Consider the following 25294-nt stretch of genomic DNA (forward strand, 5'->3'; position numbering starts at 1 on the left):
TACATTTGGCATTGAGAAGTAAATGTGTCTTTGGTGTGAAACTCTTTCGTTTCTTCTACTACAAGGTTTTTTTTTTTTTGATATACTTTGTTATTATAAATTAAAACTGTAAATCATTTACAGTAAATAGAGGAGGTTATAGTCCCCAACCAAGAATAATCTTTATCCAACACTAGAACTAATACGTGTGTCCCCATATTGGTACTACGTTTAATATTAGCAATGGTAACTCTAGAGAGAAAGATAAAAGACTTAGAGGTTGTTTGCACTACAACAAAAAAGGCTTATCTGGCACCCTTATCTCGGCGGGCTCGCGTGTGCGTGTCGAGATAGGCTTGATTTTTTTTTTTTTTAAAAAAAATTCTGAGCATAGCAATAACGGCGGGTTTATATAGGCCCGCCGTTATTGCTATTTTTAAAACTTCAAATTTGAGCAATCTCGGCGGGTTCGCGTGTGCGTGTCGAGATAGGCGTAATTTTTTAAAAAAAAATCGTAAAACTTAAAATTTGACCAATCTCGACGGGCCAATATAGGCCCCCCATTATTGGTCCAGCCGTGGTTACCAATAACGGTGGGCCTATATTGGCCCGTCGAGATTGGTAAAAAAAAAAAAGCCCAGCACGCCTAAACGCCTTTTAACCTCTCTTTTCTTCTTCTTCATTACATCTTCCAAAAAAAACCCTATTTCCTTTCCCATTGAGAAAATGGCAGCCATTCTCCTCTAATCCAAAATTTCAAGCGAACATCAATGTTCTCTTCTTCTATTTCATCACAACCATTTCAAAAAAAAGGTGAGCTTAAATATATACTATTGATTTATTTTATTTTTTTGATATTTTTATCCTAATAGTTGTTAATTTATTTTAGTCTAAAAAATTAGTAAAATATTGAAATGTTAGCTTGCATTTGAATGTTTTAGATTGAAATATGTTTGGGTAAGCTTCATACAACATAAAGGAAGCTTGAGAATTGATTGAAGCTTCATCTTGGTGAGTTTTGATATTTTGTTTCTTTATTTTTTTTTGGCTGAAAATGGTATTTTTTTTTGGCCAAAAATAGTATTTTTTTGGCCAATCTTGACGGGCCAATATAGGCCCTTCGTTATTGGTCCAGCCGTGGTTACCAATAACGGCGGGCCTATATTGGCCCGTTGAGATTGGTCAAAAAAAAAGCCCAGCCCGCCCAAATGCCTTTTAACCTCTCTTTTCTTCTTCTTCATTAAATCTTCCAAAAAAAACCCTATTTCCTTTCCCATTGAAAAAGTGGCAGTCATTCTCCTCTAATCCAAAATTTCAAGCAAACATCAATGTTCGTGTTTTTTTCTTTCTCTAATGAAAATTGAAAGGCTTCTACGTTTTTAATTATTTTCAATTATTTTTCATTAAAATTGAAAAACTATTTTTAGTTTTTAAAAACAAAAAACAATTTTTAAAAATTAATAGGGGTCGTTTGGTCAAATTTTTTAAAAACTGAGTTTTTAAAACTAGAAAACAAAAAAATTTAAAATGTTGTTTTCTATTTTTAAAAATAATTTTCTTTTTTGTCTAAGATATATATTTTATATTTTTGCTCACATACCTAGACTCCAGACCAGGACCTAAACCAGGACACAGACCTCAGACCCGGACTCGGACTTCGAACCCAGACCCATACCTAGACCCCGAACCCAGATCCGAACCCAAACAAAGACCAAGACTCAAACCCTAGACCCCGTACCTGGACCGGGACCCAGACCTGGATCCTCGACCCCAGACCCGGACCTCAGACCCAAACCCTAAACCCGGACCAAGACCCCAAATCTAAACCCAGACTCGGACCCCAGACCCCGAATCTGAACCCCAAACTCGAACCCTTGACTCGGACCCAACCCTAGAATCCGGACCCTGGACCCGAACCAAGACCAAGGACCAGGACCCCAGACTCGAACCCACACTCGGACCTTAGACCCGAACTCGGACCTAGACTCGGATCGGGCCCCGTACCCAGACCCGGGCCTCGAACCCCAAACCTGGTCCCAAACCTAGACCCAAACGCAGATCCCAGACCAGAACCCGAACCTTGAACCAAGACGAAGACTCAGACCCGAACCTTGAACCAAGACCAAGACTCAGACCCTAAACCCAGACTCGAACCCATACCCAAACCCTGGACCTGGACCCTAGACCTAGACCCAGACCCCGAACTCCAGACCCGAACCCTGGACTCGAACCCTAGACCTGGACCCGAATCTAGACTGGACTGAGTTCAGTTTGGACTCTATGTTTTTATTTTTGCCAATTTTTTGTTGTGGTCGCATAACTTGAATTGCAAAAATACTATAATTTTGTTTTTGTATTAATTATGTAATCTTAGAATTAGAAGCTGCAGATTCTAACACATATATTGTTAAATTTTACAAACTTAATTAATATGAGGTTTATGTATTTTAATTTAATAAATAAATTTAAAATAGCTATATTACTACTCATAATTTTTTAGGGTTAATTTCACAAATGCACAAAAACAACAAAAAAACAACAAAAATACGGTTTTACGGAATTTTGAACATTTTTACGATTTTTTTGATTTTATTTACATAAAGGTCTTTTTATGTTGAAATTTTGTTCATTTGTTGTTAATTTTTTGTTATATGTATGTTATTTTTTGTTGTTTTTTTGTTGTTATTTTGATGTTACTTTTATGTTGTTTTCTTGTTGAATACAACATTCAAGTTTTTTTAGAGCAGTCTCAAAAGATTAGGTAAAATACTTCTTTAGCTAAATATATACCTAAAACATGTAATATAAATTGGTTCATTATCAAATAAGCTAAAATACATATGCACTATTGTAAAGCAAAATCCTTGCTATGTAGCTAAGGTATTGATGTGAGTGAAACATTTTTTAATAGATTTTTATTCATTTCTCTCTCTATATTTCACATCACAAATATAAATATATATTTATTTATATAATATTTAATGTGGAAAAAGAAAAAAATAAAGAAGTGTAATGTATATGTGTGAGTTAAAATAAAAAAAAATAAGTTTTAATAAAATATATTAAAAATTAGAATAAAGAAACTAATGAGCTTGTTATATATTTATTTTAAGTTTCTTATATTTTATAACAAAATTTTATGGTGCTGTGTCAATCTTTTATACTTTAGACATTTACATAACTTTAATTTTAATTTTTTTATATGATAATTTATTATGTCGTAGTTACTCAAGATATTTTGTAAAATTTTTAAAAAATTTAAAATAATTTATTACGCCAAATAAAATAAAATTCAAACAATTTATTGTACGTGTATTTTTATTTTTTTTTTATTTTATATGTATGTGAAATAGACTGTACAAATTCTACTTTCTATATTCTAAATTATTAAAAATTTTATTACCTGTCTTAAATAATTATAATATATAATATTATATAATAAAATTAAAATAATTATATACCATCATATTGAAAAGACAAAGTGGTTGTATTGCATTGAAAGCTATATATTTTATAATAATTCTTAATATATTTTATCTTTATAGATATAAATATATAGTATGTGGTCCTCCCTTAGTTATATGTTTATACTAAAGGAATAAACCGATAAAAGGCACATGATAGCTTACCATGAGTAACAAAAGACATCAATTTATTGAAGGATAATAAGCATGAGAAACAAACACCACACATAACAAAACTTGATGTGTGGTGCCTAATAAAGTTTATTACTACATTCTTAATAGTTTACTACATAGAATTAACACCACCACCATTTTTAAAAGCCGAAAGTTGCTTAATAAAAGCCAAAACGGCGATAATAGAGTTATCAGCGGCGAGATTGATAAAGATATCAGCTTCATTAGAATCAGCAGAGCCACCACCGGCTAAATCAGAGAGTGCCCTAATAGCAATGTAGGGCACTCTCTGTTGGAGACTGATGAGAGCGACCGCAGCGCTCTCCATGTCGACAGGGCTAACTTTGAACTTGTCGTAAATGAAGCTGCGGTACGCTGCGTTGTCTAGGTAGATGCTTGCACTTGTTCCCCTTTCAACTGTGTAAACTTTAGGTGTTGTTGATAAACATGTCGTTGAGTTTATACACTTCTCTAGTTCTAGATTCTACACACACATGTATAAATTAAATTAATAATGTTCATTTCATTTTGTGTTATATAAATTAATGATTATATAATTGCTAGATAATATTGTAAACCCTAGCTGCATATATATATATAAAATTGATTTTTTTACTATAAAAAAATAATTAAAGAAAAACCCATGCAGAAGATCTGTGTCTGTTGGGATAGCAAAGTACAAATAGTGCTCCAAATTATTTTTTCGAAGAAAATAAAAAATTATCCATAATTTTTTTTTATATTGTCTATATATTATATATTAATTGCAGATATATAACAAGCTCATCCAATATTACCTTTTTGGTGGTACTTTACTTACAATATTTTACAAAATCACGATGACATTATTATTAATTAACAAAAAGTCTACTTTATTTCTTGACCAATATATATGTATATATATAGATATATGTACCTGAAGAGATTTGGCGACATAATAGTAATAAGGATCAACAGGGATCCAAAAGGCATGTTCCCTTTGCTCAGGAGTACCATCAATAGGAAATACTTCCTCTGGTTGGTACCATATATTGTTCAACACATTATCTCCACCTTTACTTACATTCACTGCATAATCTGCAAATTTCAAGTACCCAACTTCTCTTGTGTAGTCTCCATTTGCTTCCAATGCTAGCTCATTCTCAGCCCCTTGTCCGTACCTCTACATCATCCCACGTAACCAAATCAACAACCAATAAATAATAAATAGGCCGGTTTTTTCATTTTTACACTTTAAAATAATTTTTTTTTGCATTTTTACAAAATTCTACATATAAACTCCTATTGCAACTAGTGCTGCAACTTAAATTGCAATAAAAAATCGTATAATTATATATTATTTTTATGGACCTGCCAATTCCAAAGAGCAGTGTGAGCCCAGTACTGGGGAATAGCAACATCTCCAATATTGAGAGAAGGGTTTGCATTTCCAGCTATACCATAGTGCACAACTCCTTCCACGTTGAAAAAGCTCAACAAAAGTTGAGTTGTTATTCCAGCATTAATCTAATTAATATTCATCATTAAAAACAATTTAATTATTTAATAATCTCAATAATAATTAAAACAAATTTTATATTATATATATGTGTGTACCATGCCCAATCCTGTCATGACTGAAACCACTTTTTGGTCACCAATTTTTCCAAAACGAAATCTCCTCCCTAATTAAATTAAACAATAATAAAACCATACATAAATATTTAATTATAGTAAAAAATGTACGTAGACACACATATATTAAGTATATATGTACCAGAAATATCAATAACAACGTCAATAGGAGTGTAGTCAGGAGAATTAAGAAGAGGGTTTTGCTCAAAGAGATTTGGTATGACTACACCCAAATAAGGGCCTTTATTGTTGATTTTGTTGATAAGATTTTGGGTCTTTTTGGACATAATTGCACCATTGGTGCCTTCCATTATTAACCCAAATATCATAAAAATAAGACCCAAGAAACCAATGTAAGAGAAAGATGCCATAATAATAAGTCTTAATTTTGAGTTGGCTAAGTAACCAAATTGTGCCCTAATTGCTGAGAACTTAGCCTCATTTTATAATGGGAATAGTTAGGTGTAGTTAGATCAGCACATTGAGCACGTGAGTTTTTCTTCACCACTAACTTTAAAAAATATTATCAATAATGGTTCACAATTTTTCTTTTATTTTACTATTTTGTTTTCAAGTGAGAAAAATTATGGGTTCTAATCTATCTCAAAAACTAATTGGTAACGAGTGTAGTAACTCACGTGACGATATTGTACTCTAATATTAAAGGGTAGTAAAGGATTAGAATATTTAAAAAATGAAAAGAAATAGGGTAGTAGAGGATGAAATACTTTTGATTTATTATTTGAAGATTTGTGGTAGAGAATTAATTATAAGACCTAATTTAAGAGTGAGTTGCTAGAGTTTTATTAACCCGAGTTTTGATAAATAAGTAAATATTGTGTTTGGTGTGATTTAATGTATAAAAGAAAGTGTGAATGTTAATAAATAGTTAATATTTAGGTCCATGCACTATTATTATATCTTACCATGCATTGAGAGTTTAATTGTAATTTTTTTTTGTGCATAATTAAGAATAAATGTAATTAATTTGTAGAATAATTTTTATAATTTGTTCTTCATTTTAAGGTTTTTAAATTACATAATGTCTTTTTTTTTTTTTTTGAGTTGTTATATAATAATCTTTATCCTTAATTACATGATAATAAGATTGGGTGAAATTGTTATATACCAATCTTAATGTTATTTAAGTTGTAATTAAACCTTAATCTTAATGTCATATATAACTTTGTATACAACAATTTCAACAGGATAAAGATATGAGATTGTTATATACAAGTTGTAATTAATTTTTTAGGATTCTATTTTTTTTTTTTTTAGATAATAAATTTTTGGAGTTGAGTTGTAAAAAAAATAGCTTTATATTAATATAATTGGAGCTGATTTCAAAAAATAAATAAAAATTTTTGATTTGCAGCATAAATATTTCAATTTAAATTTTAGTTGTAAATAAATATTTAAGTTTAATTTTTTACAGTAATAATATCTAAGTTATAATTCGAAAATTTTTGTGGATATCTGATTGTTAAGTGTTTATGTAAATTACTATGTGGCAATCATTGATTGGTCCAAGTCATTAAAATTTTATTTTTTTTAAAAAAAATATTTTAAATATACCAATAAAATATAACAGATAATGACTTGACATTTAATGCTCATATACTACAGAAGTCCTAAAAAAAATAATTTAAATATTATTACTACTTAGAATTAAATTTAGATATTTATTTAGAATTGATACACTTAAATATTTCTCCAAAAAGAATAATAATAATTGTGTTAACACGTCCCTTTGAAGTTTTTTGTTTTTGTGCCGGTGATTTGACCATAGAGACATAATATATCTCTTTCTATATAGATAAAATAAAATAAAGACACATGACTTATAACATTTATACACATAGGACAACGATGTAGTGACCACATTATGACCTATATATATATACTAGCAAAAAACTACGTGCAAGGTATGTTGTAAAGCCCGCTTAGTTAATTTGGAAATTAGCAGTTGTTTATGTTAATTATGAAATTATTTATAGCTATTTAAATAATTTATTACTGTTATTTATGGAATTCAGAAATGCATGGTTATGATTAGTCAGTAGTTTTCATATTTTGCATTTCCAGTGCCCGGTATTTTGGAACTCGGCGTTTGGCTCAGTAGAAATCACAACTTAGTATGTTAGTAGTTTGGGGACGGGTTTTAGACATTGGGAATGTCGGGAATGGCCGGGAATCTAGAATTTCCCAAAAATACCCCTTTAGTATGATTTATGTGGTTTTAAGGTGGAGGGGCAAAATGGTCTTTTTGCCCCATTAGTATTTTGTCTTTTGTGATTTTATGAAATGGAAAATAAATAATTATTTAAGTGTTTATTTGGCTGAAATGAATAGTGTATGTGTTATATGTTATTTTCTCTTTTTATCAAAAAATCATTAAGTAAAGAAAAGAAAGAAAAATTTCAAAGAAAAGCCTTCAAAACCTCTCTTTTTCCTTCTCATTTTCGGCTGGGTTTTGGGATTCAAATGCTGGGTTTTTCAAGCTTGATTCAACCTATATTTGTGAATTCTTGTTTGTGGTATGTAGTCTCTAACTTTTTCTCTTTAATTTGTTGGAAAAAAATGATGAAAATGATGATGCATGCATGATTAATTGAGGTTGTTGCTGCTGTATTTTGTTGATGTTTTCTGTGGTTTAAAGCATGATTTTTAGTTGGTATTTAAGCTCTTGTGAAGTATGATTCCTAGGTTGAGCATGCTAGAGGTTTATTATGCAAAAGTTTGATTTTTCAACATGAATTATTGTGAATCTGTTCTGTGATGTTGCTGTTGTTTTTAATAGTTTTCAGAGGTGATATTATGCTAGATTGAGTAGAATTAAGCTAGTGGAATGCATGTTTAGGTGGATTTGCTCAAGCTTGAGTTTGGAACTCAAAGCTTGAGCTCCAATGGTGATTTTTGCTTATGTGTTTTCTGGGTGGTTTTGAGGCCTTAGATTTGTTCTTTGGGGTGTTTAGAGCAGGTCTGGGAAGTTTGGAACCAATTGGGGTTGAATTGGTTGAGTTATGGAATTTTTGGTTGGCTGCCTGCGAGGAACCGGAATTCCGGTTGTGCATCCGGAATTCCGGATGAGGGTTCTGAATTTTCCAGAACCGGAATTCCGGTTGGGCAACCGGTCTACCGGTTGGGGAAAATTCAGGGACCCTAGTTTTCCTCGTTTTTATGTTTTAGGGGGTATTGCCATGCTTTTTATCGATAGGGAAACTTTTAGTTCCTAGTTTTAGTCCCCGGGAAGTGATTTAGCGTGTCACTTATAGCGTTGTGATTTTTATGGTTTAGGAGCCAGTAATCCGCCGCTCAGCTTCAGTTCCAGTCAGGTTGACCGGCACACCTGAATTCGGAATCCAGGTAAGATTAGTATAACAGTATGCATATGTAGAATACATGTTTAACGTGCATGTAGGAAGCCTGCTAGATTACATTAGTTATGTATATAGGCTTTGAACCATCCAACCCTGTCACGTCGGTACAGGCTGGAGTATGACCAGCAGCCGGAGTATGACCGGTTCGACCGATCAGGCTGACATTTGGTTGGTGGTTCAGTGCTATTGACCTATCCCGTCGGTACGAGTGGAGTATGACCAAGAAGCCGGAGTATGACCGGTTCGACCGATCAGGAGGATATTTGTCAATAGTACCGTCCCTATGAACGTTCAAAACTCAGTACCATGTTGGACATGGCAGTAGTGGCTCAGTACCATGTTGGACATGGCAGTAGCGGGACTCAGTATCGTGTTGGACACGACAGTTAGAATTATGTATGATATTATTATGCTTTTCTTACTGAGTCTGTCGACTCACAGTTTATGTTCATGTGTAGGTAAAGGCAAGGCTATAACTGATGGACCGTGAGCGAGCTTATGAGATTGTACATGTCGGGGCGGTTAGGCCTGGAGCGTACGATCCTCGGGACAGCAAGGCTGAGTTTTTGTAACTGGTCGTTAGACGGCTTTTATTTTGATGTAACAGTTAAACAGTTAAACTTTTTGTAAATATTTTTATAATCGGGATCCCGAGTCTTTTGTAATATGGTTTATAAGTTTAATTAAAAAGCAAAATTTTAATTAATCACGTTTTTCCATAAACCTCGTTGATTAGCAACGAGCTGCACAGTACGTTTAAAAATCACGTAATACGCCTGAGTTAGTTAGGGTGTTACAATTTGGTATCGTAGCCGCTGTGTTGTCTTCCGAAGATCGTCACGACATGTACAATCATCATCAGCAGTTAGCTCGGTTCACGGTTCAGTAAGCCTTTATTGCTTTAGTAGTTTATTTTATTCAGTTATGAAAAAGAAAAGCCTGTTAGGAAGCATGTTAGTAGCCTGATAGTAGAATAGGCGCATGTTTCGTTTTGAATTTCCAAATTAAGCGGCATTAGTAAGCTCTCCTTGAATACGACCTGATATGCCAACTCTTGGTTTCGCAGGCGGTTCTAACTAGATGGACGCCAGGCGGACTACCAGGAGTCAGGGCAACTCCGTGGGGTCGAATCAAGGACAGGGAGCTCAGTTTCCCCCACCTGCTAGGGGCCGAGGCAGAGGTCCCCGAGGCAGGGCTCGTGGCCGGGGTGATGAGAACCCGCCACAGGCCGCCCAGGCTCCCCCAGCCGATCAGGGAGCCCCGAACTGGGAGTTACGGTTTGCGGAGATGCAAGCCCGGATCGAAGAACAAGACCTCGAGATTCAGAGGTTGAGACAGCAGGGTGCTCCTGCAGTTCCAGTGCCTATAGTTCCAGTGGCACCTGCCCCTGCTGCCCAGGCCGAGATAGTGGTGGCGGCCCATAGATTGGAACCTTTATATGAGCGGTTCCGGAAGCAAGCACCTCCGGTATTCCTGGGAGGTCCGGATGTAATGAAAGCCGAGCAATGGCTGACGGTGATCACTAGGATACTGAATTTCATGGGTGTCACCGGTAACGACAGAGTGGTGTGCGCCACGTTTCAGTTCCAGGAGGACGCGTTGGTCTGGTGGGACATGGTGTCTCAGATCCATGACGTCACCACCATGACCTGGGAAAGGTTTCAGGAACTCTTCAACGCAAAGTATTACAATGAGGCGGTCAGAAGCGCCAAGAGGAAAGAGTTCGTTCACCTGACCCAGCGGGAGAACATGAGCGTCACTGAGTATACTACTCAGTTTGATCGGTTGGCGAGGTTAGCCTCGGGAATTGTGCCGACCGACTTCAGCAAGAAGGAGAAGTATCTGGACGGGTTGAACGCCAAGATCAGGCATGACCTGATGATCACCACAGACGACAGCACCACCTATGCTCAGATGGTGGAGAAGGCACTGCGAGCTGAGGGCGTAGTGGGGTGTATGTCAGAATCAGCTAGTACTCCGGTTAGTGGCGGAGCTCCTACCCCTCCTGCATCAGGCTTTAGCAAGGGGAGTAGTGGTTCGGCCATTGATCAGAGGAAGAGAGCACCCACTGCTTCCGGCGGCTCGAGTCAGAACAAGAGGTTCCGGGGGAACCAGAACAGAGGGAGTCGTCCTGGTGGTACTGAGACCCGATTCTCCTATCCCGAGTGCCCTATCTGCAAGAGGCACCATCGGGGTGAGTGCAAAGGTCAGGGATGCTTTCATTGTGGCATGCCCGGACACTTCAAGAGGGAATGTCCCCAGCTCCGGCCAGAGGCACCGAGAGCTCCAGCGATACCCACTCCAGCCAGGGTGTTCGCTATCACGCAGGCTGATGCAGATGCCAGTCCATCAGTTGTCACAGGTCAGCTTTTTATTAACAACTCGCTTTATTCAGTGCTGTTTGATTCTGGGGCTACACATTCTTATGTGGCGGCCAGAGTCTTTAGTAAATTGGGTAGACCCTATGATAGATATGAATTAGGGTTTGGAACCCTGTTACCTGGCGGAGAATTGGTTATCTCCAATAGGTGGATTAGGTCTATGCCGATCAGGATAGATGGTAGAGAGTTAAGCGCTGATCTGATAGAGATGAGCTTAGTCGAATTTGATATTATTTTAGGAATGGATTTCCTATCTAAATATTCGGCGAGCATTGACTGTAAAAGGAAGATGGTGGTCTTCCAACCGGAAAGTGAAGAACCGTTTGTATTTGTGGGTTCAGTTCAGGGATCTCGGATCCCGGTGATCTCGGCTATGTCAGCGAGAGAATTGTTGCATGGCGGGTGCTTAGGGTTTCTGGCCGTGGTGGTGGACACCACTCGGCCAGACACCATTCGGCCAGAGGAAATCAGAGTGGTTCGGGAATTTTTGGACGTTTTCCCGAAGAACTTCCAGGGTTACCACCTCAGCGGGAGATTGATTTCGTGATTGACTTGGCACCAGGGGTGGAACCGGTTTCCAAAGCCCCGTATAGAATGGCTCCAGCTGAACTTAAGGAATTAAAGATTCAGCTCCAAGGTTTGCTTGACATAGGGTTCATTCGGCCCAGTGTGTCACCCTGGGGAGCCCCGGTTTTGTTCGTCAAGAAGAAGGATGGATCTATGAGGATGTGCATCGACTACAGAGAGTTGAACAAGCTGACGGTGAAGAATAAATATCCATTACCTAGGATCGATGACTTGTTCGATCAGCTTCAGGGGAAGACGGTCTTTTCTAAGATTGATCTCCGTTCGGGTTATCATCAGTTGAGAATCCGAGAGGAGGACATTCCAAAGACGGCTTTCCGCACTAGGTATGGACATTACGAGTTTCTGGTTATGTCATTCGGACTAACCAATGCTCCTGCTGCATTCATGGACCTGATGAATAGAGTATTCAAGGATTTCCTCGATATCTGTGTGATTGTGTTTATCGACGACATCCTCGTGTACTCTCAATCAGAAGAGGAGCATGAGTTACATCTTCAGATGGTACTGCAACGACTTCGAGAACATAAGCTTTACGCCAAGTTCAAGAAATGTGAGTTCTGGTTGTCTCAGGTGTCCTTCCTAGGGCACATCGTGAGTAAAGATGGGATCAAGGTGGATCCCGGGAAGATTGAATCCGTCAGGGATTGGCCGAGACCGAAGACAGTGACAGAGATCAGAAGCTTCTTGGGATTAGCTGGGTACTACCGTAGGTTCATGGAGGGGTTCTCCAAAATTTCAATGCCCCTAACCGAGCTTACAAAGAAGAATCAGCGATTTATCTGGTCAGATAAATGTGAAGCTAGCTTTCAGGAGCTAAAACAGAGGTTGATTACTGCTCCGGTACTAGCTTTGCCTTCGGACAAGGAGAAGTTCGTAGTCTACTGTGACGCATCCAAACAGGGTTTGGGGTGTGTATTGATGCAAGCCGATCGGGTTATCGCTTATGCCTCCCGTCAGTTAAAGGATTATGAACAGCGATACCCGACTCATGATTTAGAATTGGCCGCAGTGGTTTTTGCACTGAAGATTTGGCGGCATTACCTTTACGGGGAGAAGTGTGAGATCTACACCGACCATAAAAGTCTCAAGTATTTCTTTACTCAGAAAGATTTGAACATGAGACAAAGGCGTTGGTTGGAACTAGTGAAGGATTACGATTGTGAGATCCTCTATCATCCCGGAAAAGCCAATGTAGTGGCCGATGCCCTGAGCAGAAAGGGTCCCGGGCAAGTAGCTAGTATGGTTCAGATCTCACCCCAGCTAGCTGAGGATATGGTTAGATCCAGCATTGAGTTTGTGGTAGGTCAGCTTCACAACTTGACGCTGCAATCTGATCTATTAGAAAGAATAAAAGTCGCTCAAATGACAGATCCGGAGTTAGTGAAAATCCGAGATGAGGTGTTGGCTGGTCAAGCCAAGGACTTTTCAGTGTCGGATAGTGGGATGCTTTTGTATAAAGCCAGGGTTTGTGTTCCGAACAGTGTGGAACTGAGAAATGAGATCTTTGAGGAGGCTCATTCTACCCCATATTCTCTACATCCCGGCACCACTTAGATGTACCAAGATTTGAAACCGTACTTCTGGTGGAGCGGTATGAAGAAGAATTTGGTAGAATTCGTGTCGAGATGCCTCACTTGTCAGCAGATTAAGGCTGAACATCAGAGACCAGCAGGGTTGTTGCAGCCTCTAACCCTACCAGAATGGAAATGGGAGGATATTACAATGGATTTTGTGGTCGGGTTACCTAGGACCACGGGTTTATTTGATTCCATCTGGGTAGTGGTGGATCGATTTACGAAATCTGCTCATTTTCTGCCGGTTAGAACAACATTTACAGTGGATCAGTTGGCAGAGTTATATGTCAGGGAGATAGTGAGACTTCACGGGGTACCGAAGTCTATAGTTTCGGACAGGGATCCGAAGTTTACCTCCAAATTTTGGCAAAGTTTGCAACGGGCAATGGGTACAAAGCTAAAATTCAGTACAGCATTCCATCCTCAGACAGATGGTCAGTCCGAAAGGACAATTCAGATATTGGAGGATATGTTGAGAGCCTGTGTTATGGACTTTGAGGGTTCATGGAGTAAATATCTACCGTTGATAGAATTTTCGTACAACAACAGCTATCAGAGTACGATAGGGATGGCTCCCTATGAACTGTTGTACGGTAGGAAATGCAGATCCCCTATCCACTGGGATGAGACAGGGGAGAGGAAATACTTAGGTCCTGAGTCAGTACAGCGGACCAATGAGGCGATAGAGAAGAAAAAAGCTAGAATGCTTGCCTCACAGAGCAGACAGAAGAGTTACGCAGATCCGAAACGTAGAGATGTTGAGTTCCGAGTAGGGGAACATGTATTTTTACGGGTATCTCCGATGAAGGGGATTAAACGTTTCGGGAAAAGAGGCAAGTTATGCCCTAGATTTACAGGACCTTTCGAGATTCTCGAGAAGATAGGTCAAGTGGCATATCGGTTAGCATTGCCTCCAGCCTTATCAGCAGTTCACAATGTATTCCATGTCTCAATGTTGAGAAAATACGTTTCAGACCCCTCTCATATACTCAGTTATGAGAGTCTTCAGCTTCAGCCAGATATGACTTATGAGGACCAGCCAGTGCAGATCCTGGATAGAAAGGATAAAGTCCTTCGGAATAAGACCATAGCATTGGTCAAGGTTCTCTGGAGAAACAGTAAGGTGGAAGAAGCCACCTGGGAGCTAGAGTCAGATATGAGAGCTCAATATCCAGAGTTATTCAGGTTAGATTTCGGGGACGAAATCCTTTTAAGGGGGGAATAGTTGTAAAGCCCGCTTAGTTAATTTGGAAATTAGCAGTTGTTTATGTTAATTATGAAATTATTTATAGCTATTTAAATAATTTATTACTGTTATTTATGGAATTCAGAAATGCATGGTTATGATTAGTCAGTAGTTTTCATATTTTGCATTTCCGGTGCCCGGTATTTTGGAACTCGGCGTTTGGCTCAGTAGAAATCACAACTTAGTATGTTAGTAGTTTGGGGACGGGTTTTAGACATTGGGAATGTCGGGAATGGCCGGGAATCTAGAATTTCCCAAAAATACCCCTTTAGTATGATTTATGTGGTTTTAAGGTGGAGGGGCAAAATGGTCTTTTTGCCCCATTAGTATTTTGTCTTTTGTGATTTTATGAAATGGAAAATAAATAATTATTTAAGTGTTTATTTGGCTGAAATTAATAGTGTATGTGTTATATGTTATTTTCTCTTTTTATCAAAAAATCATTAAGTAAAGAAAAGAAAGAAAAATTTCAAAGAAAAGCCTTCAAAACCTCTCTTTTTCCTTCTCATTTTCGGCTGGGTTTTGGGATTCAAAGGCTGGGTTTTTCAAGCTTGATTCAACCTATATTTGTGAATTCTTGTTTGTGGTATGTAATCTCTAACTTTTTCTCTTTAATTTGTTGGAAAAAAATGATGAAAATGATGATTCATGCATGATTAATTGAGGTTGTTGCTGCTGTATTTTGTTGATGTTTTCTGTGGTTTAAAGCATGATTTTTAGTTGGTATTTAAGCTCTTGTGAAGTATGATTCCTAGGTTGAGCATGCTACAGGTTTATTATGCAAAAGTTTGATTTTTCAACATGAATTATTGTGAATCTGTTCTGTGATGTTGCTGTTGTTTTTAATAGTTTTCAGAGGTGATATTATGCTAGATTGAGTAGAATTAAGCTAGTGGAATGCATGTTTAGGTGGATTTGCTCAAGCTTGAGTTTGGAACTCAAAGCTTGAGCTCCAATGGTGATTTTTGCTTATGTGTTTTCTGGGTGGTTTTGAGGCCTTAGATTTGTTCTTTGGGGTGTTTAGAGCAGGTCTGGGAAGTTTGGAACCAATTGGGGTTGAATTGGTTGAGTTATGGCATTTTTGGTTGGCTGCCTGCGAGGAACCGGAATTCCGGTTGTGCATCCGGAATTCCGGATGAGGGTTCTGAATTTTCCAGAACCGGAATTCCGGTTGGGCAACCGGTCTACCGGTTGGGGAAAATTCGTGGACCACTAGTTTTCCTCGTTTTTATGTTTTAGGGGGTATTGCCATGCTTTTTATCGATAGGGAAACTTTTAGTTCCTAGTTTTAGTCCCCGGGAAGTGATTTGGCGTGTCACTTATAGCGTTGTGATTTTTATGGTTTAGGAGCCAGTAATCCGCCGCTCAGCTTCAGTTCCAGTCAGGTTGACCGGCACACCTGAATTCGGAATCCAGGTAAGATTAGTATAACAGTATGAATATGTAGAATACATGTTTAGCGTGCATGTAGGAAGCCTGCTAGATTACATTAGTTATGTATATAGGCTTTGAACCATCCAACCCTGTCACGTCGGTACAGGCTGGAGTATGACCAGCAGCCGGAGTATGACCGGTTCGACCGATCAGGCTGACATTTGGTTGGTGGTTCAGTGCTATTGACCTATCCCGTCGGTACAGGCTGGAGTATGACCGGCGGCGGAGTATGACCGGTTCGACCGATCAGGAGGATATTTGTCAATAGTACCGTCCCTATGAACGTTCAAAACTCAGTACCATGTTGGACATGGCAGTAGTGGCTCAGTACCATGTTGGACATGGCAGTAGCGGGACTCAGTATCGTGTTGGACACGGCAGTTAGAATTATGTATGATATTATTATGCTTTTCTTACTGAGTCTGTCGACTCACAGTTTATGTTCATGTGTAGGTAAAGGCAAGGCTATAGCTGATGGACCGTGAGCGAGCTTATGAGATTGTACATGTCGGGGCGGTTAGGCCTGGAGCGTACGATCCTCGGGACAGCAAGGCTGAGTTTTTGTAACTGGTCGTTAGACGGCTTTTATTTTGATGTAACAGTTAAACAGTTAAACTTTTTGTAAATATTTTTATAATCGGGATCCCGAGTCTTTTGTAATATGGTTTATAAGTTTAATTAAAAAGCAAAATTTTAATTAATCACGTTTTTCCATATATAAACCTCGTTGATTAGCAACGAGCTGCACAGTACGTTTAAAAATCACGTAATACGCCTGAGTTAGTTAGGGTGTTACATATGTATACTAAATTTTATGCTAATTTTTTCTATGTTAGTTGAAAGTGATTTAATTAAAAATTCACGAAAAAATATTATTAGTTATAAGGTGAGATTATTATTATGTATCTAAATATTATAGTTTTTAATGTTGTCAATTAAAAGTGAATACCGAATACAATATATTAATGTTTAAGAAAGCTTGATGATTTAAATATGTTCTTAAGTTAATCTAAAAATAAATTAAAAATTAATGTTCCAATACTTAAAGAAACATTACTTAAATGGGTGTAAGATAAAAAGAAAATTAAAAATCAATCTCTTATAAATTATTGATAATTGAAGATAACATTTGTCTAAAAATTATAGATAAGAAAACTAATGATAGTCATTGGTGGATTTCAATCTTCATTTGCTTCGATAGAGACAATAGTGTAATTTTTGTATTTTGCACTTTTCATTCTAGCCGGGTCCGCATATATCTGGATTGTCCATTTTTTTGTTGATAAATTGAATATGGTAGTGTCGACAAAACAGCGGTCTGCAAACCGTGATGTATTTTCATTTAAAATGATTAGACATGGTGTGCATAGCTTATTTAATTAAAAAAAAATTAACTTATAAAAGGCATGTAAAACTATTTTATTTTTTTAAAATTACACATTTGCAGTATATTTCATTAGTTGGGCAGCAGTACACGAAAATATCTTTTCCACAATATCTGCGAACATGACAGCAGATAGGCTCTTTGTATTGCCATCAAGTTCAACATATGCTATAGCACTGTAAAATGCATAATAAGATTGTTAGTATCTTTTTTTTATTATTATTTTAACTTAATTTCAATAACATCATATATTTTTTGTAATATACCGTGGTGTAGGAAATCATTCCTGGCCGAATGTTGGCTTGTCACATATAATTTTTTCATTGTGATTGTATAAATTTATTTTTTTATGACATGCGTTACATGACATGTAATAAAAACTCTGGACATTATCAGTTATTTTTATTGCCGCCTCAATCCAAAAATATTTTTTCTACATCCAAATCAAATGGTGTTAATAATAGTAAGATATTGAAACAAAAGTTTTATAAAGTAAATATTGTACTAGCCTTTACATCATTCAGTTGCAGATTTTTCGTCAACTCTAAAATTTGGATGTTAGTCACTATTTCGCTAATATATTTAATTTTGCTTCTAATTTATGAACACGTGATCAAAAACAGTGCTGTAATGTACTCTTTGATTTTTTTTTTTTCATCTAATTAATATTCATCATCAAAAACAATTTAATTAATTAATAATCTCTTAAATAATTAAAACAAAATTTATATGTATATATATATATATATGTTATATATATGTGTACCATGCCCAATCCTGTCATGACTGAAACCAGTTTTTGGTCACCAATTCTTCCAAAACGAAATCTCCCTAATTAAATTAAAAAATAAAACCATGCATACATAAATATTTAATTATAGTAAAATGTACGTAGACACACATATATTAAGTATATGTACAAGAAATATCAATAACAACGTCAATAGGAGTGTAGTCAGGAGAATTAAGAAGAGGGTTTTGCTCAAAGAGATTTGGTATGACTACACCCAAATAAGGGCCTTTATTGTTGATTTTGTTGATAAGATTTTGGGTCTTTTTGGACATAATTGCACCATTGGTGCCTTCCATTATTAACCCAAATATCATAAAAATAAGACCCAAGAAACCAATGTAAGAGAAAGATGCCATAATAATAAGTCTTAATTTTGAGTTGGCTAAGTAACCAAATTGTGCCCTAATTGCTGAGAAGTTGGCGTCATTTTATAATGGGAATAGTTAGGTGTAGTTAGCTCAGCACATTGAGCACGTGAGTTTTTCTTCACCACTAACTTTAAAAAATATTATCAATAATGGTTCACAATTTTTCTTTTATTTTACTATTTTGTTTTCAAGTGAGAAATATGATGGGTTCTATCTCAAAAACTAATTGGTAACGAGTGTATAGTAAGTCGTATTCTTATAAATGACGATATTGTACTCTAATATTAAAGGGTAGTGAAGGATTAGAATATTTAAAAAATGAAAAGAAATAAGGTAGTAGAGATGAAATATTTTTGTTTTTGAAGATTTGTGGTATAGAATTAATTATAAGAACTAATATAAGAGTGAGTTGCTAGAGTTTTATTAAACCAAGTTTTGATAAATAAGTAAATATTGTGTTTTTTGTGTGATTTATTGTATAAAAAAAAGTGTGAATGTCAATAAATAGTTAATATTTAGGTCCATATGCATGCATTATTATTATATCTTACCATGCATTGAGAGTTTAATTGTAATTTTTTTTTTTTTTTTGCATAATTAAGAATAAATATAATTTTGGTAGAATAATTTTTATAATTTGTTCTTCATTTTAAGGTTTTTAAATTACATAGTGACTTTTTTTTTTTTTTGAGTTGTTATATAATAATCTTTATCCTTAATTACATACATGATAATAAGATTGGGTGAAATTGTTATATACTAATCTTAATTAATGTTATTTAAGTTGTAATTAAACCTTAATCTTAATGTCATATATAACTTTGTATACAACAATTTCAACAGGATAAAGATATGAGATTGTTATATACAAGTTGTAATTACTTTTTAAGTTTTAGGATTTTTTTATTTTGAGATAATAAATTTTTGGAGTTGAGTTGTAAAAAAAATAGCTTTATATTAATATAATTAGAGCTGATTTTAAAAAATAAATAAAAATTCTCGATTTGCGGCATAAATATTTCAATTTAAATTTTAGTTGTAAATAAATATTTAAATTTAATTTTTTACAGTAATAATATCTAAGTTATAATTCTGAAACTTTTGTGGATGTCTCATTGTTAAGTGTTTATGTAAATTACTATGTGGCAATCATTGATTGGTCCAAGTCATTAAAGTTTTATTTTTTAAAAAAAAATATTTTAAATATACTAATAAAATATAACAGATAATGACTTGACATTTAATGTTCATATATACTACAGAAATTCTAAAAATATAATTTAAATATTATTACTGCTTAGAATTAAATTTAGATATTTATTTAGAATCGAGTGTTATACACTTAAATATTTCTCCAAAAAGAATAATAATAATTGTGTTAACACGTCCTTGTGAAGTTTTTTGTTTTTGTGCTAGTGATTTGACCATAGAGACATAATATATCTCTTTCTATAGAGATAAAATAAAATAAAGACACATGACTTATAACATTTATACATATAGGACAACGATGCAGTGACCACATTATGACCTATATATATATTAGCAAAAAGCTATGTGTAAGGCATGTATACTAAATTTTATGCTAGTTTTTTCTATGTTAGTTAAAAGTGATTTAATTAAAAATTAACGAAAAAATATTATTAGTTATAAGGTGAGATTATTATTATGTATCTAAATATTATAATTTATAATGTTGTCAATTAAAAGTGAATACCGAATACAATATATTAATGTTAAAGAAAGCTTGATGATTTAAATATGTTCTTAAGTTAACCTAAAAATAAATTAAAAATTATTGTTCCAATACTTAAAGAAACATTACTTAAATAGGTGTAAGATAAAAAAGAAAATTAAAAATCAATCTTTAAATTATTGATAATTGAAGATAGCATTTGTCTAAAAATTGTAGATAAGAAAACTAATGATAGTCATTGGTGGATTTCAATCTTCATTTGCTTCGATAGAGACAATAGTGTAATTTTTGTATTTTGCACTTTTCATTCTAGCCGGGTCCGCATATATCTGGATTGTCTATTTTTTCGTTGATAAATTGAATATGGTAGTGTCGACAAAGCGGCGGTCTGCAAACCGTGATGTATTTTCATTTAAAATGATTAGACATGGTGTGCATAGCTTATTTAATTAAAAAAAATCAACTTATAAAAGGCATGTAAAACTATTTTATTTTTTAAAAAATTACACATTTGCAGTATATTTTGGGCAGCAGTACACGAAAATATTTTTTCCACAATATCTGCGAACATGACAGCTGTAATATCCAGATTAAAATAGTATTTAATTTTTTTTTTCTCTCCTTGGGATATTAATTGTGTGAGGATAATTATCTTATATATTTGTGTTGTTAGTGAGTTGAGATTATTGCTTAGATTATTGTACCAATTTTCTAGAGAGAGTTAAAGTTATATTAACTACGAAAGTAAAATATTATGGTATTTTTACAAGGTAGGTAATCATTTAATTAAAGCCCACTATGAAAGTTTATTAGGGTTTTATAAATTATTTAGTGGATTTTAATTAATGGTATAAGTGATATCAAACAACATTATTATAGAATTAATGTTAAAAATTCGTAGGTTTGGATAAATTCGCAGGATTAAAAACTGTTTTACTAAAACTGTTCTAGAGCTCGGATTGAGGTGATTTCAGTGGCGTTGGAAAGATAATTCAAAGATCTATTAATTATGTAGAAATAGATTTATCGTAATTTTAACTTTATTGGGGTCAAAATTAAGCTACAAAGTGACGACCTATTAAGTTTAGTATAGTAACCCTAAGTTTTAAAATTCAAATTTAAAACTTATATCTAACAAATAAGATTTTTATTTAATTATTCTATTTAGAGTTAAATTAGCATCAGATTATAGGGGTTATTTTATTATTTTCTTTTATAGGTTTAATTAGATTATAAAACTTAAATATATCACATTCTTGATACGTAATATGCAGAGCCTCTAACCCTAAGAAAAATAAAACTCAATCTCAATCTCTTTCTTTCAGCCTGAACACAATTCTAGCCTGAACACAATTCTTAGAGAAGACACTCATAAAATCCTATACCCTACAAGTTATTCATCTCGCTATCTATCAAAGATTTATAATTTTCCTTCTTGTTTCGTTCTCTTCGCCAAACAACACTCATGATTTTCATCAACATAAGATTGAGATCATCATCACCATTCTAATAATTTGAGATTTCAAGATCTAGCACTGATTAAAAAGAGTCATCAAGAGGTAAGAGAGTTCTTCCACTTATTGTTGTGAACTTTTAGGTTAAACTATGAAATCTCGTTTTTTATTTTTTTTCTGAAAATTATTGTCTTAGTAAAATAGTCATATCTCTCTCAATATTGATCCGTTTCCAGCGATTTTTGTATCGTTAGAAAGCTTATTCGATGATCTAAAATTTTTATGAAGAAACTATTCACCATTTCGGTGATATTCTATGTCGAAAATTATCATCTTTCTGATATTGTTGTAAATCGTTTTTTTCATATTCCCAGAAAAAGTACTTTCACTTAAAATACCATAACTCTCTCAATTCTCATCCATTTTTAATGATCTATATATGGTTTCAAAGCTTATTCGATTTTCCATAAGTTTTATGAAGGAACATTTTGTTAATTCGGAGTTATACTATGTCGAAAAGTTATTTTCCTTCTGTATTATTTGCTTTGTTTCTTGAATCTTGTTCTTCCAAAACTGTTTTGGTAAAATTGCAATATCTCTTTCAATATAATTCCAATTTCGAAGATTTTGGTATCATTGGAAAGGGAATTTAATTTTCTAAAACTTTCATGAGGATGTTATCTTCTAATTCTGAAACTTTCAATACAAAAAGTTTGTATTTTTGCTAAGTCGTATAATTCGTTACTCTATATTCCTTCTCAGAAATAGTTTCAGTAAAACAATCATAACTCCCTCAGTTTTAATCAATTTTTAATGATCTTTATATTATTGGAAAGATAATGGAATTTTCTATAATTTTTATGAAGACAACGTTTACTGAATTAGTGTAGTTGTTGGTCAAAAATAGTGATCTTTCTGCTGTACTGTAAGAGTACGAATTTTAATATTAGGGTCTTGACCCATGTCTTATTATAGGTAGTAGTGACGAGATAACAAGTCTTAAGCAGCGGGATTTGAGGTAAGGAAATTAAGTAGTTTTTATGTGTTGAACTGCATAATTTAAATTATTTATCTATTGAAATATTATTTGTGATGTATTATTATGAATGTGTATATAGTACTGAGAATGTGTGGTATGGACACAATATGGGTTTGTGAATCGAAATATATTATGGTTGGTACGATTTGTATGTTGTATGTTGTATAATGTATGTGGTGTGTTGTATGTTGTATGTTGTATGTTGTATGCTAACGTCTCAGGTACAAATGAGGGGCCATGGTGGGGTATGATACGGGGTAAGACCGTTGAATGTAGAGATACCCTACCCTACATTTGTCTGATTCGTGTATGACATTGTTATGGTAGGGTATGATACAGTGATGTTACTGTTGAATATAGAGATACCCTATCCTATAACAATGGTAGGGCTATATAGGCCCAAGTTATTATGGCCCAAGATATTGTAGGGCCAGGCTAGGCCCAGGTTATGTAAGTAATGGCTATGATATGCCAATGTTATGGTAAAGACATGATATGATTGAAATAATTTTTATATGTTATTGCTATGATTGTGCTATGAGTATGATGTCAGGGTTGTGATCCCTACATATATGTAATGGTTTCGTTTAGTACAAATATATGGTATATGATATAGCTTTCCATATATGGAATTATTTACATTACAATTATGAGCTAAGGCATATAATTTTGTAAAGACTGGATACGTTAATGTTATAAAGAATCGTATTATTGTGAATTTTAAGATATGTTTAGTGTATTGAATGCTATTGTATGTTAAGCATTTCCTTACTGGACTTTTAGCTCACCCCCTTACTTTCCCCCTACAGGCAATAGACAGGAAACATTGAATGTAAGTTTGATGAGCTGGGTCAGTTCTGGTATGTATACTGCGAGGGGCTATGGACGAGCAAACGGTCTAGAACGCCGGTGGAGCCTTGGTTTTGTTTTTTATATAGTAAAGTAATCTGAGCTCAGTGGGATGTTACAAGTTTTTTTTTTTTTGTACTCAACTACTTATTTTGTTTTTAATATGAATGATCATTCACCTTTTTGCATATTTATTGTAAAACTCACTGTGTATTTCCAAACATCTTTGAATCTTTTTAATTAATGCATCAAAAATAGTATTTTGTAAAATAAGGCAAAACATTGGGGCGTTACAACAGCAGATAGGCTCTTTGTATTGTCATCAAGTTCAACATATGCTATAGCACTGTAAAATGCATAATAAGATTGTTAGTATCTTTTTTTTTATTATTATTATTTTAACTTAATTTCAATAACATCATATGTTTTTTGTAATATACCGTGGTGTAGGAAATTATTCCTGGCTGAATGTTGGCTTGTCACATATAATTTTTTCATTGCGATTGTATAAATTTATTTTTTTTATGACATGCGTTACATGACATGTAATAAAAACTCTGGACATTATCAGTTATTTTTATTGCCGCCTCAATTCAAAAATATTTTTTCTACATCCAAATCAAATGGTGTTAATAATAGTAAGATATTGAAACAAAAGTTTTATAAAGTAAATATTGTACTAGTCTTTACATCATTCAGTTGCAGATTTTTCGTCAACTCTGAAATTTGGATGTTAGTCACTATTTCGCTAATATATTTAATTGTGCTTCTAATTTATGAACACGTAATCAAAAACAGTGCTGTAATGTACTCTTTGATTGTTTTTTTTTTGGCATCTAATTAATATTCATCATCAAAAACAATTTAATTTATTAATAATCTCTTAAATAATTAAAACAAAATTTATATATATATATGTTATATATATGTGTACCATGCCCTATCCTGTCATGACTGAAACCACTTTTTGGTCACCAATTCTTCCAAAACGAAATCTCCTCCCTAATTAAATTAAAAAATAAAACCATGCATACATAAATATTTAATTATAGTAAAATGTACGTAGACACACATATATTAAGAATATATGTACCAGAAATATCAATAACAACGTCAATAGCAGTGTAGTCAGGAGAATTAAGAAGAGGGTTTTGCTCAAACAGATTTGGTATGACTACACCCAAATAAGGGCCTTTATTGTTGATTTTGTTGATAAGATTTTGGGTCTTTTTGGACATAATTGCACCATTGGTGCCTTCCATTATTAACCCAAATATCATAAAAATAAGACCCAACAAACCAATGTAAGAGAAAGATGCCATGATAATAAGTCTTAATTTTGAGTTTGTTAAGTAACCAAATTGTGCCCTAATTGCTGAGAACTTGGCCTCATTTTATAATGGGAATAGTTAGGTGTAGTTAGCTCAGCATATTGAGCACGTGAGTTTTTCTTCACCACTAACTTTAAAATATATTATCAATAATGGTTCACAATTTTTCTTTTATTTCACTATTTTGTTTTCAAGTGAGAAAAATTATGAGTTCCATCTCAAAAATTAATTGGTAACGAGTGTAGTAACTCGTTTTTTTATAAATGACGATATTGTGCTCTAATATTAAAGGGTAGTAAATGATTAGAATATTTAAAAATGAAAAGAAATAGGGTAGTAGAGGATGAAATATTTTTGTTTTTGAAGATTTGTGAATGTCAATAAATAGTTAATATTTAGGTCCATATGCATGCATTATTATTATATCTTACCATGCATTGAGAGTTTAATTGTAATTTTTTTTTTTTTTTTGCATAATTAAGAATAAATATAATTATGGTAGAATAATTTTTATAATTTGTTCTTCATTTTAAGGTTTTTAAATTA

General features: G+C 34.2%; 1 protein-coding gene across 3 annotated transcripts; it reads right to left on the reverse strand.

Annotated features, from left to right (window-relative positions):
• Positions 1 to 3610: 3610 nt before the first annotated feature.
• On the reverse strand, positions 3611 to 24835 carry LOC133030849 (bark storage protein A). 3 transcript variants are annotated; one of them, XM_061103777.1, is made up of 6 exons: positions 24511 to 24782; positions 24371 to 24419; positions 5214 to 5229; positions 4968 to 5123; positions 4534 to 4779; positions 3611 to 4101 (listed from the first exon to the last, which is right to left on the reverse strand). In XM_061103777.1, exons 1-6 carry the CDS (start codon positions 24737 to 24739, stop codon positions 3730 to 3732), a joined length of 1068 nt encoding a protein of 355 aa, XP_060959760.1. In that variant the 5' UTR covers positions 24740 to 24782; the 3' UTR covers positions 3611 to 3729. The 3 variants fall into 3 exon arrangements, with proteins under 3 accessions (XP_060959760.1, XP_060959759.1, XP_060959761.1); XM_061103776.1 differs by lacking the exon at positions 24371 to 24419 and having other exon boundaries at positions 5214 to 5281; positions 24511 to 24835; XM_061103778.1 differs by lacking the exons at positions 24371 to 24419; positions 24511 to 24782 and adding an exon at positions 5374 to 5733 and having other exon boundaries at positions 5214 to 5281.
• Positions 24836 to 25294: the final 459 nt, after the last annotated feature.

The sequence above is a fragment of the Cannabis sativa genome, chromosome 9 (genome assembly GCF_029168945.1).
Source record: "Cannabis sativa cultivar Pink pepper isolate KNU-18-1 chromosome 9, ASM2916894v1, whole genome shotgun sequence".
In the NCBI taxonomy this organism is placed as follows: Eukaryota; Viridiplantae; Streptophyta; class Magnoliopsida; order Rosales; family Cannabaceae; genus Cannabis; species Cannabis sativa.